The sequence below is a fragment of the Aythya fuligula genome, chromosome 1, assembly GCF_009819795.1.
Source record: "Aythya fuligula isolate bAytFul2 chromosome 1, bAytFul2.pri, whole genome shotgun sequence".
Classification (NCBI taxonomy): Eukaryota; Metazoa; Chordata; class Aves; order Anseriformes; family Anatidae; genus Aythya; species Aythya fuligula.
In genome coordinates, this window is record NC_045559.1 from 15,605,661 (window position 1) to 15,624,547 (window position 18,887).

The 18,887-nt window shown below is 38.3% G+C and overlaps 1 protein-coding gene across 1 annotated transcript in view; it reads left to right on the forward strand.

Moving 5' to 3' along the window:
• The window catches only part of SLC2A13 (solute carrier family 2 member 13), a 155,934-nt gene that overhangs the window by 33,487 nt on the left and 103,560 nt on the right, over nucleotides 1-18,887 (forward strand). Inside the window, exon 3 of the mRNA XM_032186075.1 lies at nucleotides 2,548-2,756. Within this exon, the coding sequence (XP_032041966.1) occupies nucleotides 2,548-2,756 (209 nt within the window). The remainder of the gene's footprint in view (nucleotides 1-2,547; nucleotides 2,757-18,887) is intronic.

The window sequence follows — 18,887 nt, forward strand, 5'->3', positions numbered from 1 at the left end:
TGGTTATATCAAAGTTGCTTGATCTGAAAATTGCAATGACTCGTGAACTTGCAGTGGATGTATGCTCTTAACTGAACATTTTCCTCCTGCCCTGCTCCTTGTACTCCACTTTGACCAGAAACATGTCAATTGGAAACTGACTGTAGTGACTGAGCTCTTTGCTCATCTTTTCTATCTTGTTTGTGATAAACAATCCAATAGAGTCCAACTGGTAGTTTTAACAGGCTAGATCTAGCTTTCACGAGCCTCCATTGAATTTATTTTTTTTTCCTTCCTAAGATGATTGCAGGTACCCAACTGCTTAATTTTGGAGGTTCTGCTGCACTTAAGGGAGTGAAGGGCTTTGGAGGAACAGAAATGGGGTAATTTGAGTGTAAAGGACTATATCTGTTTACTTAGATGTACCAAGAGATCTTCTTGCTTGCAGTTTGGCAGAATGCAGCAATTGTGCTTTTAATTTCTATGGCTTTGGTCTCCCTGTCATTTGAAATAGAAGAGGCTTTCTGAATGGCACACTAATACAGATATTGAATATACTGTTTGTTGAGTTCCAGCGGTGTATATATTAAAGGGATTCTGTATACAGCTCCCAAAAAACTGTTTGTGGAGAGGGAGGAGCATAGGAAGAAATGAGGACATTGATGAATGAGAACATTAGTGAATGAGGGATGAGAACATTAGTGACACTTGTTAGATATGGTGGCTGACGACTGCTTAACTAATAGTCCTTCCACAAGCTTTGCATTTTGAATTTATTTTCTTTTTCCTGTTTTCATTTAAAAAAAAAAACAAAAACAAAAACTAACAATGAACTATATCATTTTTAAAATGCTAGAAAATGAATGACTTGTTTACAGTTTTATTTCCAGACCAAGATGTACTGGTATGACCTTTGGAAATTTTTGCCCAGTTTAGGACAAACTTGAGGGCTTGGCTTGGGGATGGGAAGGCTGGCCTTACATGCACGTTATCCAGGGATGGCCATATTCTTTACATTGCGTTTTGTGTGTTTGTCTGTTTTTTTTTTTTTTTTTTTTTTTTTTTTTTTTCTCCCCATTCTCCATTTTTTCTGCCCTGTTATATTACTCATGGTTTTCTTTGTTAGATCTGCAAATATTATTCTAAGAAAGTCTTTTTCCATTTTCACCCAAAATGCATTTGGACTTGTTAAATATGGCTCATGTGGCTCATTGTCCCAAAACTAGGTTTTTGTTAATGGTTGTGTTCTCTCTCCTACTCTGTTGACAACCTCACTGCATAGCAAGCTTATGAAGACATCCATGGGAGAGAATTCAGAACCATTGGTGTGAAAACGTGTACTGAGGATAAAAGAGGAGCTAGAGGAGAGCTTTGCTAATCCCCCTCATTTCCTGATTGATCTTAAGGTGTGAACTTATTTATGAGTACAAGCTGCCCCAATATTCAGTCTGAGGGCTGGTTTCTGGAGGTGCTGTAATGGTTGGAACAGCTGATGTGAAACTTGTGTTGTTTGCAATAATGCACAGGTGACACCAGCTCCATTTAAGGACTTTAATGGAAGCCAAAATAATGTGTCTAGCACAAATGGTTTATCAGATGTAGGGAAAAAGATTTAAAAAGCGGAACAAAATTACATGGTATTCCGTAATTCTTGTTATTGAAGGAATACAAAAATGTGAAGTGGGTGGATCAGAACCACCCATGAAAGATGGGGGTATGCTCATCTTCCACAGCCTTTCGCCCTGCTTTAGTCTGAGCAAACTGTGGTGTCTCTGGGTGTTGTCATAGGTGTCAGTGCTGGCTCCTGGAAGCGCAGCTCTCCTGCCAGAGGTAATTCTCTGCTGAACAGAGAACTGGCATTAATGCTGTCTGTAGTAAAATCCCTCTGGGCACCTAAAATGCTGTTTTGATTTAAAACAACAGTGCAGCTGCCTGAAGATTTAGGAGAGAGATCTGAAAGATCTAGTGTAAATGGATGCAGTGCTGGTTAAATGAACTTTTTTCAGTGTTTCTGTCTCCAGTCAGAAACAGGCATCTCCTTACACAAGAGGCTTATTCCCTGGCAATGCGTATCTGTATACACGTACTTACTGATCAAATTAAGCATTTAGGGCTGGCTGGTTTGGAGTTTATCATTTTTTATACGTCTGTAAAACAATTAGCAGGATTTCAGTCTCATTTTTGTCATCAGCAGCACCCAGCTGTTCTCTCTGTCTTTGCTTTCTTATTCTGTTATTCTTTTCTTATATTTTCATAAAAGGGTTTATCAGTTTTGAAACCACTGGAATGTTTGAGTTTTTATTTAGCCTGATTGAATGTCCTCTGAAGCAGTGGCTGTTGGGTCAGAGACAGCAGAACATTCAGCCCGTCCTGAGACACACTGGAACCGAAAGCGAAGGTCTTGTTTTCTACAGTACTGGAAGAATAGGATTCATGCCTGCTTAATTTCTGGCAATAAAGAATATGAAGGGAGGAGGTTTGGTCTTGAGCTCGTCTACACAAGTCTTCTCGTAGCACGCTTCTGTAGCCAAATATGATAAGTTTGTTTTTTTGTTTATTTATTTCCAGGTACATGCTGGGGCTTTCAGCCGTGCCGGCAGTTATACAGTTTTTTGGTTTCCTGTTTCTTCCTGAAAGTCCCCGATGGTTGATACAGAAAGGCCAGACTCAGAGAGCACGGAGGATTCTGTCTCAGATGCGCGGCAACCAGGCAATCGATGAGGAGTATGACAGCATCAAAAACAACATTGAAGAAGAAGAAAAAGAAGTTGGAGCAGGTATGCTGAATGCTTGTTCGCATCTCTGTGTATCAGTGAGGAGCTAAAAATCAGACAAAATGGTCAAGCTGTAGACTGTGAGAACTGGATTGTTTGCTTTTCTTGACAATAATGCTTTTATTTGAAATATTTCATATACTGGTAATTTCTGAGGTGAGCAGATGTTTTTATAGTCCTACAGTTTTAAATTTAGTTCTGATTTTTTTAAACGAGGAAGAAGTAAAGTTGTGTAGGATTCTAAGTTTATACTAGCTACAGCTATGTGAGAATTGCATTCAGAAAATTACTCAGTTTAAGAGTGCACATCTTGAAGAGTGGAAATAAAATGAAGTTTGGTTTCTTTCCTCAGTGGAAAAGACCAAACAGCCATTAGGGAGATCAGAAGGCATTTTACATTTATTCACATTACTCATTTATCCAGAGTTTATATTCTGGCTGATGATAATTCCAGGTAAGCAGATTTTGGAAAGATTTACAAACCTAGTCATGTAATATAGAAATCATTTTTCAGTGAAGGCAACTTCTGAAGTCTTTTAGGTCTGCCCAAGAGAACGAAGCATCTAAATCAAATACTTTTGCACTGTTTTTGGATTCTTATGCCATAATTGCTCAGAACTTTCTGTGTACTTCAGTATGTATTTGTGAAGCAAGACTACCATTCCATTGACTATTTTTATTTTTTGTCTACTAAATATTTTTTCTTTGCTATGTTCTGGAACTGTTAGGGTAGGAATCTTAAGTCTGTGAAGTAAGACTTGCCTTAGTTCTTGCTTCCTTAAATGTTGATAGCATGGTTCTGTAACTTCTCAGAGATAGCGGAAAGAAAAATGCAAGTTATTTTACAGCTGTAGGAATTGAGATTTGACATCTGATAGTACCTAATGTCATTGCCTCATTGTAAGCTCTAAGGCCAAACTCAGTAAATGAATACTTACTTATCTGGAAAAAGTTATTTGGTGCATTCTAGTGACAAGATTTTTAAAGTATTCATCACTGATTTGAAGTAAAGCTGGATTTTTCTCCCATTATGTTTTTGAAGCTTTTGGATGCTTTTTTTTTTTTTTTAATTATTATTATTTTATTATTTTCTTTTTATTTTTGAATCTTCATCGGGGAAAAAAAGTAAGTTTCTTGAAGTCAATTTGATGAAGAGCTTTAGTGGATTTTCATAGAACAGGTTGGGTCCTGTTCCAAGGTTCTTGGTCATAGTAGTCATTGGGCTGTTTGATTCCAGGGAGAGCCATTTAATGTCTGGTATTAAAGTTTTTTCTGCATTGTAGAAATAAAAGGAGCAGGTGTTTGACCCATTCTGTTCTGTATTTGTAGTCCTTGGGCTACACAGTGTGGCATTCATATTCTCTCTCTCTCCTCATTCTGCTGTTTCACTATTTGCAAATTAAATATATTTTTGTTGTAAGACTGCAGTAGGACTGACTCCAGCTCAGTTATTAAATCAGTCCTCAGTACAGCCATAACTTGGACTGGCACACTAGATATGAGGCTTTCTGGTCTCTTGATTCTTTTCCAAAACACATTGTCTTGCTGGAGTTTAGATAAGTCAAGCACATTCCCATGGAAAAGCTTGATTACAGAGAAATCAGCATTTTCATTGTAGGCAATCCAGAGCTTCATCATCAAATGGCATTAAAAAGTGAGGGTAATTATGAGTATGTGCTGTCCCACTTGTTATAAATGCTTAGGAAATAGACATATTAGATAGTTAAGGTCACTCTTGATTTTGATAATAACTTGATTGTAATTGCACTTCATCCCATTTCAGCCATAGTCTTCATTTTTGTCAAAAGGTATGTTGTATGTCAGCATCAAGACATAGGTTGCTATTGTTACCTGTCTGTGACTTCCACGTGGTATTTACAAGCAGTGTTAAAATGTAATTAATTTAATTTCTTGAGGCATTACCTGGTTAGTCAGTATTGAATTTGGTATGTGTGGTACAGGAGTACCACAATGTGTGGTACACGTTGCTGTTCAACGTGGAATATGTGCAATTCAACAAAATACAACTTTGTAGATCAAAAATCATCCTGCTTACTTTTAGGTAATAGAGTCTGTTCCTTTCTGTCACTTTCTCTCTTGAAAAAGAACAGATTTTCATTAACTGATACATAAACATCTTTGCCAGTTCGTCAGGGCATCACTTTCTAATTGAAAACAAGCCTGTGTTTGACTCCTTCTCTACAAGGGAGTAACAGAATGCAACCAAAACATATTGTCCAGTCCCACACTAAAAACTGTAAAGCCTTTTATAACTGTTTCATCAGCTATTCTTGTCACTGAAATAATGAATCACAGGGGAGCCTCGTCTGTGTTGCTTAAGCTACTTCTCAAAAGGTTTAGTTTTAATGTCTGTCATAATACCAGAGTTTTTCATTGCAGTTTCCATATGGTCATCAAGCAGCTTCTGTAAAAAGGAAAAATGTCTTGAGCAACAACTTTGGTTTCAGAAGTCTTTGGTGACGATACTGCTTAGCAGTTTATATTTTAGCATTTCAGGTTGGTATCAGGAAGAGAATGCATCTTTGTGACACTTTCCCTGTGAGTGGTTATGCAAAGGCATTGCATTTGCACAAGACAAGTTGAACCTTGGTCAAGTCCAATTGATCAGCATATTTAAACACCTTCTCAGATGTCAGGACTGTAGTGCAAGAGAGGGCTCAGGCGTGATTCTTCCCTCCTAATCCTAGATGTTTAACAGATGTCCAACATTCAAAGAAAATCATGGAAAAGTATCAATTTGTATTACCTTTTTTTGGATGAAAGCACCTGTAAGTTGCTTGTTTTTTCCACACGCCCCACTTGTGTCAGTCTTGACCTGTGATGTGCCAGGATGCCTGGTATTTCACACAAAATCAGTAGTGATGAGTATAGTACTAACTTAACATCCTGACAAAATAAATATCATTTGCATTAAGACTAGACTTTTATTTCTGTGTAGATAAAGTGTGTGTAGCCACGGATCATAATTACCCAAGGAGAGCAGTGTAACCTCCCCCAGCCCTATTTAGTCCACATTTCTCAAATTACGGTTGAGACTCTTGACCTTCTCCGCTCAGGTGGACCTTTCCGTTTTATAGTCTGTTTTTAAGCATATAAGAGAGTCAACTTCTGATCGTGAAGATGTTTTTGCATGTTATGCTTTGTAATTCTCTCCATGTAAAAGTTGTGCTGGGCTTAGTGGTGTGTGGAACAGTGCTGCTTCCGTTGAAGTCTACTAAGTGATTTAGAAAATTCATCATTGCACTGTGGTATTGTTTAACCTGCCATTCTGTGTCCGTACCAGAATGTTCTGTAATTCTGTATTATTTTTTTTGAGACCAAGAACAATGTATTCATACCACTCTTACCCTTTTACTCCTGCAGTATTCACTTGCTTTACTTCTTTACTGAATTTGCCATCGGATCAGTGAGTCAGTCTCCTTTTTTAGGTTTTGTATTTCCCTGCAGGAGATAAATGTGTTGTCATATAAAGGAAAAATCACCTCATTACCATTAGTTTTCAGCTTATACCTTTATCCAGTTAACTGTCAGTTAAAATAGGATGTTATCAGGGAAGAGAGCTGTCCCCTCAGTTCTTCCTGGCTACAGTATATTTATATTTCTTTCAACTTTCCTTCGTAAATAATATTTTAACTTGTCAGTATTTCTGCCTATGGCTTTGGCTGCAACCATTTGACACTTGTCTCTCTAGGGAGATACTGGAAGCTTTCATTATTTTCAGTCTTAATCGTAATATTCTCCTTGCTTCTGGGAGTCCTTTTTATCCTATGCAATTGTCTGACATGCCTGGAATTCAAAAGGATATAGACATGCTTATTGTTATTGGATGTCAGCTAGAATCTATTTAATGAAAGTTGGTAATGCTGTGATGCTCTCGTAGGGTTCTGCAGAGCTCTGAACCATTCCAGCTCTAGGGACGCCAATCCTTATTTAAAATGAATCCCTCATTCGTGGGAACGAGTGGCTGCTGTTACCTGTAACCAAGAAATTAGGTGGAAGTCTTTCAGGCAAAAGGAATAAAAGAGTTCAGCCAAGGACATGTCCAAGAAGACCCCAAATCCCATATGGTTGATTGTCATATCAGCCAGAAATTCTTGCTTGTGACAATGCCAATGCAAGGGTCAGATCTGGGTTGGTTTTGCCTTTAGATTTCGTGGGGAGTATGGCCAGCTCGTGAGGTACTAGAAAGGAATGGCCTCGTTCCATTCTCTTATTTTAACTGGTTGAGCAGCAGAATTATTTCCTTGTCTGTTCTTTTAAGAACAGAAATTCTTCTTGTGTGGGGGCACGTCTTCACTGGAATTTGTTTTGTTTTTACTTGAAGCCATAAAAACAATCTCCTGGCTAATTTAAAATTTAGATAATGCAGGCAAGTAAAACATGGAGACATTTGATCTCGTGAAAGTACACTAACTCAATTCAGGGTATGATCAGATAATGAGGAAAAGCCTTCTACAGAAATCACCAAGGAATATTGAAAGTATGAATTACTGTACTAAACAATTGATAAAGACAGATAAAAAGCTTTTCTGGTTCCCCTTTTATCCTTAAAGCCTTTTAAAAGGCTGGCTAATTCTCAGAAGTATGACCTTTGAAAAATCTATAAAGTCTATATGAGTCTATAAAAAAAAAAACAACATTTTTTTTTTCCTGCCATACCTAGAAATGTAGTACTATATGTTAAAAATAATAGTTCATTTCTGGTAAGTTAGAGCTCTGTTCATCCCTTCAGGTTGCGGATGTAGCCAAGAGTTTGTGAATTCCTGTGTGCTTTGAGGGACCCCTACAGAGTTTATACCTGGCAGGACGTTTGGAGTTGACCTTGCTTGAGTGGCTCGTAGCCAAAACCAATCCCTTCGTCCATCAATGTGCAATGGGTTTTCAATGTGCCTACATAAATTAAACAGTTACCTGGAAATGGGCATTAATTGCCTCTGAAGTTAAGCTATTTTAGGGTAGACTGCTCAGGTGGACATACTGGAACAAATTCTTTACCTGAGCTTCAAGCAGATTTTGTATAGCAGAGTCCTAAAGGGAAGGGAAAAATGGAACTGCATGAAACTGCACGAAAGCTTAGAGAACCATTATAAGGGAAGAGGGTTGTTGTTCTGTTTTTTTTTTTCTTTTTTTTTTTTTTTTTTTTTTTTTCCCCATTTCAGATTCATTCTGAAGTTTCTGGAAGTAAAATTAACTTTCCATTGGCAGCGTTGTTATCTTTGTATTAGTCCGGGGGTTCTGAAGCTTACAGAAAATCAAAGCTGGAAGTCTGAAAACTGAGAAATCTTCCTTTTCATCTCTGTAGTTGAAAAATATATTTGCACCTAATTATTTTGTTTTAGGCCAAATGACATTATTCACAGATTGAAGCTGAATTTGCAGATGTTTGGGTGGTATTAACTGCTGCTCTTCATCTCAGGTAGCCTGTGGGCCTGGGAGTCTGAAAGCAGATCTGGGTGCTGCTCCAAATCCGAGTGCCTCGCTCGATGCAGCTGCTCCCTGGGTTTTGCTTAGGAACTGTTTAGGAACATGTTTAGGATCAGGTATTTTGTTTAGAAACAGGAACAGTTTTTGTTAGGAACTGGGGCTTTGGAGGAAGTAGTGCTTAGCTGTATAATTTGACTGGTTATTAAAAGTTTGCTTTATAATAGAATAAACTTCAAACAACATTTGTGACTGCACAGCAGTTCCTCCCCTGTTGGTGCAGGTGAAACACACAAAAGCAGGGTGGCGCGGGGTAAGTTTTATTTTAATGAAGCTGCACGGAAAGATTCCTGGAGGAAGTGAACTCAGAAGATTTGGGGAGAACATTCTTGGTCAGTAAAAAGAAAAATGGGTGTGCACTGAATGGGTGATAGTAAAGGAACAAAGCAATCAGAAAATACTAGAAATAATAATAATAATAAAATAAAGAAAGAAAGAGAGATGTGGAGGTGCTGGTTATTGTACTGCTGGATGGAAAGCCTGTTCATAAGAGTACTAAGGCTGGTTTCTTACCCAGTACAGAAATGTGAGAAAAACTAAATGGTGGGAGACACCTATAAGCTGTCTGTAAGACACAAGTTGGGCTTTTCAGTCTGAGGAAGTGAGGCGGGCCAGAGAAAGAAGCCTGTAGTGGTGAAGGGTGGTGTGGGATGTTAATGATGGGTAGGATGAATGGGCAGCACACGTGTTTGTAAAGGAAAGTTACAACACTTGGCTCAAGGCTTAAGGCTCCTGGCAATGCACCAGCCGTGCCAGCCATGGCCTCCCAATAACATCACCTTCATCTTTGGACTGGATGGAAAATAACTGATGGAGGAGTGCTGGAGCTATCAGCTGAGCATGGGGAGCCATCAGGCTGCTGGGCACGCCAGCTTTGCCAGAAACAGGAAGCATCGTGTCAGATTCCCTGGGTATACTTCCATGAGGGATGGGCACACACCATGCTAAGAGCAGAATTCAAGAGCTCACTTAATTTAAAAAATAAAATTAAATGTATGTATATATTCACCGTTTCCCTGCTGGATCCAGCATCTGGTCTGAATCCGCACTTCTGAGCTGGATGCTCCAGCTTGAGCTGCGTGTTTATGTGCGTCAGGGATTTGGACAAAATACACAGAGTTGTGTGAAATTGTTAATGGGCATAGTGGAAAACTTGTTTTTAGGCTGCTAAGGAATAATTATAACACTTCACTAAGCTTAGTAATATGATTAATTATGTAGCTCTTAGAGCAGGGTCTGTAACAGAATTTGGAGACAATCTTGTAGCTTCTCTGCTCCCTGACCTTGTCAAGTTGAGTGGAAGCTCTAAAATGGATTTAATGGTTTTAATAACAACACAACCATGTGAATACCACAAACAAGTAGCTGAGCAAAGTTAAACTGTTGATGCCATTTTAGCCTTTTCAGTGTGATCATTACAATCACTAAAAATTATTACTAATATTAAAATTGCTTTTCAGTGTGGTAGGAACCAAGAAGGTGCAGGGCTGACTCTTCCTCCACTGCTGCCACTGAGGTGAAGGGGTTTGGTGCAAGGGTGGAATTTGGTACCCCTCATTGAATGTCAGCAACTCTTCAACAGCAGTAGCTTTTCTTAGGGTCTGTGGACCCTAACATGAATGCAGTGTTTGCACAACCTGTTGAAACTGAAGTCCTTTGTTAATAGGAAGAAGCCATTGGGGAGCAAAAAGGGTTTAAAACTGTTTGACTCCATTCCTTTTATGTAACTCCATATCATACTTATCTAATCTTTATTCTCTTTGGACACCTTCACCAAAACATTGTCTGTGATTTTGTCCAATGCTAATCTCTGCCTGGCTTTTTATCACAACAGCATTTTGTTGGGTTGTTTTTTTTGGGTTATTTTGGGGGATTTTTTTAAAATCTCTTCTGTTTTCAAGATCCTTTATTCTGCTCTTCTTCCTGAGGGGTTTGATTCAAAGTAAGCACCTATCCTTCCATGTCTCCTGATAGTTAATACAAAATATTCATGCAGTGAGCATTTTGGTAAATCTTGTCAACCAATTTGAAGTCTATCATGACTGTCATGCTGCAATGTGGTGTGGGTTGTGTTTCCTTTGACTGAAGATGGATTAAAAAAAAAAAAAAAAGAATAGCTTAAAGTAGTTGGCTGTTGTGTTGCTGCTGTGACTCCCAGGCTATGCATTTTGAGTCCTCCCTTAAATAATTTTGAGCTTTCCCTATGTCCAGAAGGCAAGCTGCTGGAATTTTGTCCTTCTGAAAATGCATGAAAAATGATACAGTGCTTCTATGCTGACTATTTGATCAGAATATAGATTTAGATCCAGTGTTTTTACCCAGTAAATAAAAAGAAGCTTCTCCTTTTATTTTATGAGCCAATTCGGAGCCATCGGTGTGTCAGCCTTGACTCAGAAGCAAGGTGCTGGGAAGGAAGGAGCAGGATTCCTCTCTGCATTATTTCATTCCTGAATAGGAAGGGGGAGCACCACCTTCTTCTTTTGTCACCTGGATGAATGAGGCCGTGGGCTTACTCTTTTCATGGGCTGTTTTTTGGCAGTAAAGCGCTTTCTAGGAAGCGTATTGTGCTACTGGAGCCTTTTGTGTGCCAAGATATTGTTGGCCTCCTGGAAAATGTCAGCGCAGATTAGGGGGTTTTGTATATGGTTGAAGCGCGTGTGTCTGGTAACTAATGCAGCGTGAATAATTCACAATGAATAATTTGTCTAATTAATTTAGACTTCCTTTCTGCTTGTCAGTTGTCTGTGGGGAAACTGCAGTTTCCTGAGACATATTTGTTTGGGAAGTGTTACAGTGCTTTGGAATTTTTCTGTGTGAAGCTGTAACAAATGCAGTGAATACTTAACATTTTCAGTATAAACTCTTTGGAGATTGTGTTTTTGACAAATATTAAGCTGTGTTTCAGTCATGTTCTAGAAATGCCTTTACAAAGAAAACTCTAAATTGCTCAATTACCAAACCGAAATTTCTTAGAAGAATCAGCAAGACTGTGATTTCCTCTTCCCTGTGTTTTCAGGTTTCTGTTTTGTTAAAAAAAAAACACAACCAAACCCAGTTCCTTGGGGAACTTTCCTGCTCTGGCACTCTGAAATGAAGAATGGTCTCCAGAAGTCATTAGCACTCCTTTAGCACTCTCTTTTTTTTCCAGGAAACCACTGTCCTGGTAAATTTCTCTCCCTCGGTCCTCTGAGGAAAGGGTCATCCCAGTGCTCTAGAAGTCATCAAATTGTGTGCGTTCTTTTCCACCGAACATTCAGAGATAGACGCTGCATTTCTGTGTAATGGTCATTTTCAACTTTTTTGTCCTGATTCTGGACACACTTCTGTATTTCTGTTTCTGTAGAATAAGAAATAATGTTTTCAAAAACAATATAGTTCCCTGTCTAAGTATACTCAAATATTTGCCAAAAGTCATACGGAAAATGTTTTTCTCTAGTCAATGTAAGTGATCTGACCATGCAGCTGTAGTGATCGATGAATGAAGAAATCATTTTTCCTAATATTGTGAGTTTCTTTGGTTACAGAATACGTTTAAGTGTCTTAGAAAAATGTCTCCTTTTCCCTGCCATGCTTAGCGTGCATCCAATTCACCCATACAGAGTCAATTTTAGGCTAATATTTCACATCATCAAACCTAGTACGTTATTATTTTTCCCCTCTCCTGTTGCAATTCTTGTAGAATTGCTAGCAGAATGCCAAAAGTTCAAGTAGCTGGATTGCTTGTAATTACTTCTCTATGTTTAACTGAACATGCTGCATGTTTATTCTGTCCTTTAATAATGAAACAGGCATTTTTGCTGTAAAACAGGGTAGCCTGGACCCGCCGGCAGCTCTGCTGGTGGCAGCCACATGGTTTCTGTGGGGCTGTGTTTGTGTCCCCAGTCCCATGGGAATTGGGGTGTGAGGGCTTCCAGGCACTTCTTTGCTCTGACACCTTGCAGAACACTTCTTCGGGGCAGAAAGAAGGTTGTAGGTCTTTGTTTTGGTACTTAAACTGCATGAATATATGCATACACACATAAATATACACACATGTATTTTCAGAGTGCTGAAAACCTTTCATTTCTGTCTGCATTCTCCATGGCATCAGTGGTTATAAAGAGGACAAAAATAGTTTTCTTCAGTGTGTTTTGACCTGTTTGCCATCGTTTATTGAAAATGGAGAAGTTTAATTGCAAATATTGAATCTAATGGTGTGCAACTGCTCTAAGCATCAAATTATTATTGAAGCAGAAGTCATCTAAAGCATACTTGAAATTCGATTGAAGAACATAAATAATTCTAAAAAAAATCTGTCCTTTTGTGATGATATGCAGTGGATTGCACTAGTTTGATTTCATTTATATATAAATGCATAAATATATTATAAAACACAAAATACATGCAATTTTCATTGCAGTTGAGGTGGATCTCACTTAAGAGAGTGCAAGTATGGCTATAGATGGATAAATTTTAATACCTTCTGTAGTGTATGATATGGAAAGTAGCCTACTGGCTCCGAGCCAGTAGACCTCCTTTTTAGTTAAAGCAAATATACGTTTCTATGGCAATAAAATCAAATTTAAAATGTAGGTGGTTCTGACTGTTGCTAGTCTAAAATGAAGGTGGCAGTTGCAGAATAGTTCATTCCATAGCCAAAGGAAAATAATATTTCTATTAAAGAAAAATTGATCTAAATTGCCCCATACTTGACTTTAAAAATTTTGGAATTGTAAGCTCTTCCTGGTATTTATTTCTTTCCCCATTAAATTCTCTTTCTTTCTTTTCACTATCTAGGAAAAATAGGACTCTGCATATAAATGTTATACAAATCTTTTGTTATTTTCAAATAGATTTAAACTTCAGTGGTGATTTGTATTACCTTTTCATCTTTCATGTGTGTTGGGACTTTAAATTTTTAATGTTTTGTTAAGTGGTGATTATTTTTAGTGGTACTTGGAGACAAGAGGCTTAAGAGCCTTGGAAAGGAAGATAAATTAAAGCAATATTTACCAAAGAACACCAGATTGGCGGGGTGGGTAGGGGATCACAGGCTGCAAATAAATATAAGAAATGTTTATCCTACTCTAATTGCAGCGCGAGATAACAATGGAAGAGGTCTGAGACACCATTTCATCTCTAGATTGGATTGTTGTGAGCTTTACATGCCTAAAACCCCGCTGAAGCACATTCCCAGAGGAATGATCCATTGTGGAATATCCAAATACCACCTATTCATAAACAAGTGACCTCAAATTAATCATCCTGCCCCCATCCGTCATAGCTGGTGTCCTTCAAGCTGTTTGGTTGTTTGGTCTCCAGGTCTTCTGAAAATTGGTAGGACAGACTATAGGAGTCTGAGGACTCCTTATTTTTTTTATATATATTTTTTAATAAAGGAGTATGGGCAGCTTATTTCATGTGTAAGATGATGTTTGAAGTCCAAATTTGCAGTTATTTAAGCATAGTGCGTGCATCTGTAAAAACCAAATGGTATCTTGTTGGTCACTCACACTGATGTGTCGTGGGCCCTAACAGACCCAGACCTTGTCAAACACCAGAAACGTTCACGTGCACTCAGCAGGGTGGGAGCGTGTGGTAAAAACCGGATCCTTCAGTTGATCTTAACATCAGATTTTACGAAATCTTCTTTTGCCACAACAGGCAAGAGTTTCTCAAAGTTATAACCTGAGAATACTTAATGTGTAAATAGCAACTTAAATTTGCAGAGTTTCTGGTATTATCCATGAGGGGCACACTCATTTCCCTCCTTGCAGTAGGTCCTCACGTGGTTGTCCTTGGTAATTCATGTAACTGCGGTTAACTACTCAGTGTCAAAGACAGCGAATGAAATATAGCAAATAATGTAAATAGTTGAGATATAAGGAAAGGGATTTGGGTTGCTGGGCTGTCAGTGAATCTGCTAGTGTTGGTGCATTAATAGGGAAAAACTGCCCAGCTTTATATAAATCTGTGTATAAATGGAACAAATTATGGATAATGAATAATCTTAGGCGCCTGCAAGTAATATATGTACCCCGGTGCTGCATAATGATAGTGTTTTAAAATATTTCTTGACATAAAGTATTAGTTAATGTAAATCCCTGAAATAAACAAAAAGGGACATTTTAAAATATAGCTTAAATTTATTCTATGTTTGAATAAACAACCCAGCAGCATTACAAAGGAGTTACGGGGTGAGGGTTTTTTTGGTTGTTGTTTAGTTATTTTGAGGCAAATAATTTGTATTTTACCAATTTGGGAAGGTTGCTCAGTTTAGCATTTTGTTTTCAGCCAAGAAACATTCCCCACCATCTGCAGCCAAATGGTCTTTGGTGCTTTGTATGCCCTGGCTCCACGTACAAACCATCAGCTGCTCCGTGTAGCCCCCCAAAACAGGGCTGGGGGCTGTCATGACATTCTCTGTACAGGTGCGGGCAGATACTTGAACAAGCGAGCTCTGGAAAACCTTCACGGGCCTTTCATGGATGCAGCTGCAGTTTCCTACACTGTGCAATTTATGGTATGCCAGGAGATATGACATGACAAAAGAACTTTAAAATACGGGCTTCTGATATGCTTTGAGTTTACAGGTTTTTTTCTTCTTATCTGCTGAAACTGGTTTTCAAACTCCACTGAGGGTTATTCTGAAATGTAGTTTTAATAAGCTTGCACTCTTCTGCCCTGCTGATAAACTTTTGTTCCTTTCTTCCCTAACTCTAGTAGAGATAAATTAACCTGAAAAAAATTGTACATGCCTTTTTGTATTTTTGATAGGAACCTCATGAAGGGCTGTCTTCAATTTTAGCATAGCAGTTTCAAAGCAGTTTTCATTTATCATGACTTGGATAATTTAAAACAATCCTCTTTTCCCTCCGTGGCTCTTCTTAAATGCATTAATTTTGTTTGGTGATAAAATTTCCCCTCTATGTTCTTCAACCGCTTGCAAATTTGGATGTTGGTTTATGCTGGTGTCAGTATTAGACCTAATTTTTGTTTACATTTAGAAATAATGAAATTGAGACATTAGTGTTACATTAGACAAATTGTGAGAGATTTCTAATTGTAAAATATAACCATTGCAAGCTACTAATCAATTTTGTGTAAATCCTGCCCAGCATCATACTCAAAGTGTAGTATTTTGTTGCCGTGGTGATGAGCACAGTAGGGTTTTCTTCAGGATTCTTTCCAGCAGCTTACGATAATTGAAATGGCTACAGAGAGAAAAAGTATCAGCTCCAGCCTGAGTTGCATCGAGAGTATAAGCCTTCGACGACATAAAACTATTTTTACTCTATGTTACCATTAGGAATGCAGTTGTAGAAATGCATCCCAAACTTTACCTGTGGGGTAAACTTGGATTTAACACTTAGACTAATTCAAGAACATTTAAAATGTACTTGTTCAACTGGAAAAAACAACAACAACAACAACAACAAAACCCACAACATTGCTAGAGACTTAAAGGATTTAATAATGCAAACTGCAAACCTTTGTCCATTATTGAGAATCTGCATGGTTGTCATTTTTTGTTTGTGCTTTTTTTTTTTTGTTTGCTTGTTTTTTTGCTTGTTTATTTATTTTCTCTTCAGTGATTTGTTCTTCTGTGTTGATAAAGCAGACAACAAAAGATACATCTTATCAGGGCTGCATATAGTTTTTCTGTGTCTGTAATATTTCTTAGCAAAAATTTGCAAAAAATATCTACTACTGCAGTAACTATATTACTCCTGTGCTAATACATCACAAACTTCTTGTGTGCTTGGTAAAATAACTTAAGTAACTTGTAATTTCCCCCAAACAAGATTTTTTTTTTTTTTTTTAAACACAAACAAACCATCTATTGTTGAACTGTAAAAATTGCAATGTGTTCCTGCACTGCTGGGAAGCACAGCATGGAACTAAACTCCATAAAAGCTCCAGCTTTCATTTCTCATTCAAAGCTCACTTTCTCCTCTTTTCCACCATTTGAAGCATTTTGGGCAGGAGCCTATAAGGTGGACTGAAGATAAAGGCTTCAGTTCCTCTGATAACTTCCCCACTATTAAGATGCTAGTTGCTGGAGAGCTCAAGATCAATTCACTGTTTTACAGAAAGAATAGCTGAGGTGGTCTGACTTAATTTCTGGCAGAACTGAGAACAGACCCAAGGTACCAAGTGCTTTGCCTACAGCATCTTTCTGAGCCACAACACAGTTCCCATGCGGTATGTGCCACCTGTGAAATGCGCGTCTGCCATTTACTATTCAGTTTGTTACTTGGCATCTCCTAGTGATAATAAATCTGCTGCTAGAGGATTATTCTCGTCGCACTTCGTAAAGGTATGTATGGACCCGAGAGGCTGCAAACAGATGGTTGCACTATTTTTTAATTACCAAAATACATGTGTTGGTAACACCAAAAGAACATTCAGCAGTAATATTAGAAGGACATGTAGAAGCAAAGAGAAGCATTTACACATTTGTGGAAGTGAAAGAAGTAAGTTGCCTGTAATTTTGCTTACGTGTTTATTCCTGTAATTCCATTAGTCTCGTCTTGATCCAGCAGACACAAACAGCAAAAAAACAGGAAGAGTAAAGGAAGATCATCAACTTACATGATATTTTACCCAAGTAGTCTTCCAGTTTCTGATCATTTGAGGTTTATCACCCATGAAATTGTCTGATCTCCCCACGCACACTTTTAGTTTGTTAAGCATACTTAAACTTTAACTACAGACCGGCCACAGAGTGATTAATCATGGTTTTAATTCTGTTACTTTCTGTTTTACGCTGAGTTTTCTTTCAGCTTTTCAGGAGATGTTCTTGTGCATTTTAGATGTGTGGTTTTCAGGTTTACTGTCTGAAGTAGGAAATGCCCTACTACAGAAGGTGTGCAACTCTTGTTCTCAATAACCGTGTTTTCAAAACCCATAATGGAATGAAGTGCAACTATTCCCATTTTGAAGAGAGAAAATGGGATGGATTTTCACCAGAGGAAGTTTTGAAGGATCCTGTGAGGCTTGTGGGGGGATTCATGTCCCACAGCTACCCATGGCAACACTATACCATCCTCAAAATGTTATGCTAAATTACATGAGTACCTATCTGCACCCTGGGGTGAGGGGACAGCAGATGTCAGCCATGGGTGGAACTTTTCAGAAGCTTTAGGCATGAGTATTGACAAAGCTGACTTGGTACTGACACTGCTGTCAAACGTACCAAAATGTGTGGTGCTAAAACAAGCAAGTATTCAGGCTTTTATTCCATAGCTTATCGCATCTTGGTCCTTGAATACATTTCCACTTCCTAAAGGATGATATTCTTTTGTATATCCTTCCTGGAAGGTTGGTTGGAATATTTTGTATGTGTGTAAAATGACGACAAAGTATTGCTGACTTGTACCATTGGATCCCAGTGGATCCTGGATGTGTGTGGGGAGGATTTCTGTGTGGTCTATAGGTATCAAGTAGACAAACACGAAACATTCAGCAAATATGGTGCTGTGAAACAGGGTTTTAGAGATATCTGCTTGAAGCCTGGTGCCTGGCTTGTGCTTTCACCAAGCTTGGAGTAGCATGTTGCTTTTCTTTTGAGCTGTTCAGAAACCTTACACCGTCAGTGGAGCCTGTTCCTGTGCTCTCATTACACAAGCTGAGCTGCCATGTGCAGACACACAGTATCCCTCTCACAGTCTCTTTAAAAATTAATACAAAGCAACACGAACAAGAAATTTGAAAATGATTACAAAAAAATTGTACCTCCTAGCAAACTAGGGTAGTGCATCCCCAAAGACAGATGTGGACAGGCAATCTATGCACATTACATCTTGACTGGTTCGAAGGTGAAACATCCATTTGTATGAAAAGCTGTCTAGTCAAAACTGTAGTCAAAAATTAAAGCCCTGATGCTTTTTTGAAGTACAGGCCCCCTGAAAAATGAGCTTTGGGCAGTGCTTATTGTCCTAGAGCTTTTAGTTGGTTCATATTTTCTTCATTTTCTTAACCTGCTTTTATTGCTTCTTGAGATCTACCATTGTCTGTTGATTTCCCTAATTCTTGTGGTACCTTCTGGGGATAGATGCTTCTTTCTTCTTCTATTATAATGCTGTTTCAGTAGCAATGGCTAATGAATTGGTATCCACAAGGAATACTTAAGAAAAATTGAACAGAGACTTGATGATTGCAACTACAGGTTTTGCAATACTTGAGGGAAATCAGGATTGAAATTTTGACCATGTTTACTGTTGGTCTATATCTGTCTTGTCAGCCTGCCTTAAATGAATTTTCTCTTATTTTATAGCCTGTTTACTAAAGTTGTCACATCTAGAAAGATACAATGTCTTGCGAGCTAGTCCTTGGAAGAAAATATCCTAAACTTTTCCTATATGTCAGCAAGAAGTTGGGATCATCTCTGGTGATGGATATTTCGTACTTTCAGTGATGGTGTTATTCCATCAGGTGGCATTTGCAATAAAACAATTTCCATTAGTGCAGTGCGTCACTTGTGAGCCCGTGGCTCTGTGGTGCATCTCAGCAATGTCCTACCCAGAGCTCATGTACTTTCCAAAGGATCCATTTGGAAGCTTTGTATGTGCTATTTTCATTAAAGTGTCGTGACACTGGAATGAAAAACAAACTTGGGGCTGGTAAAGCCACAGCTGAAGCTTCCCCAGT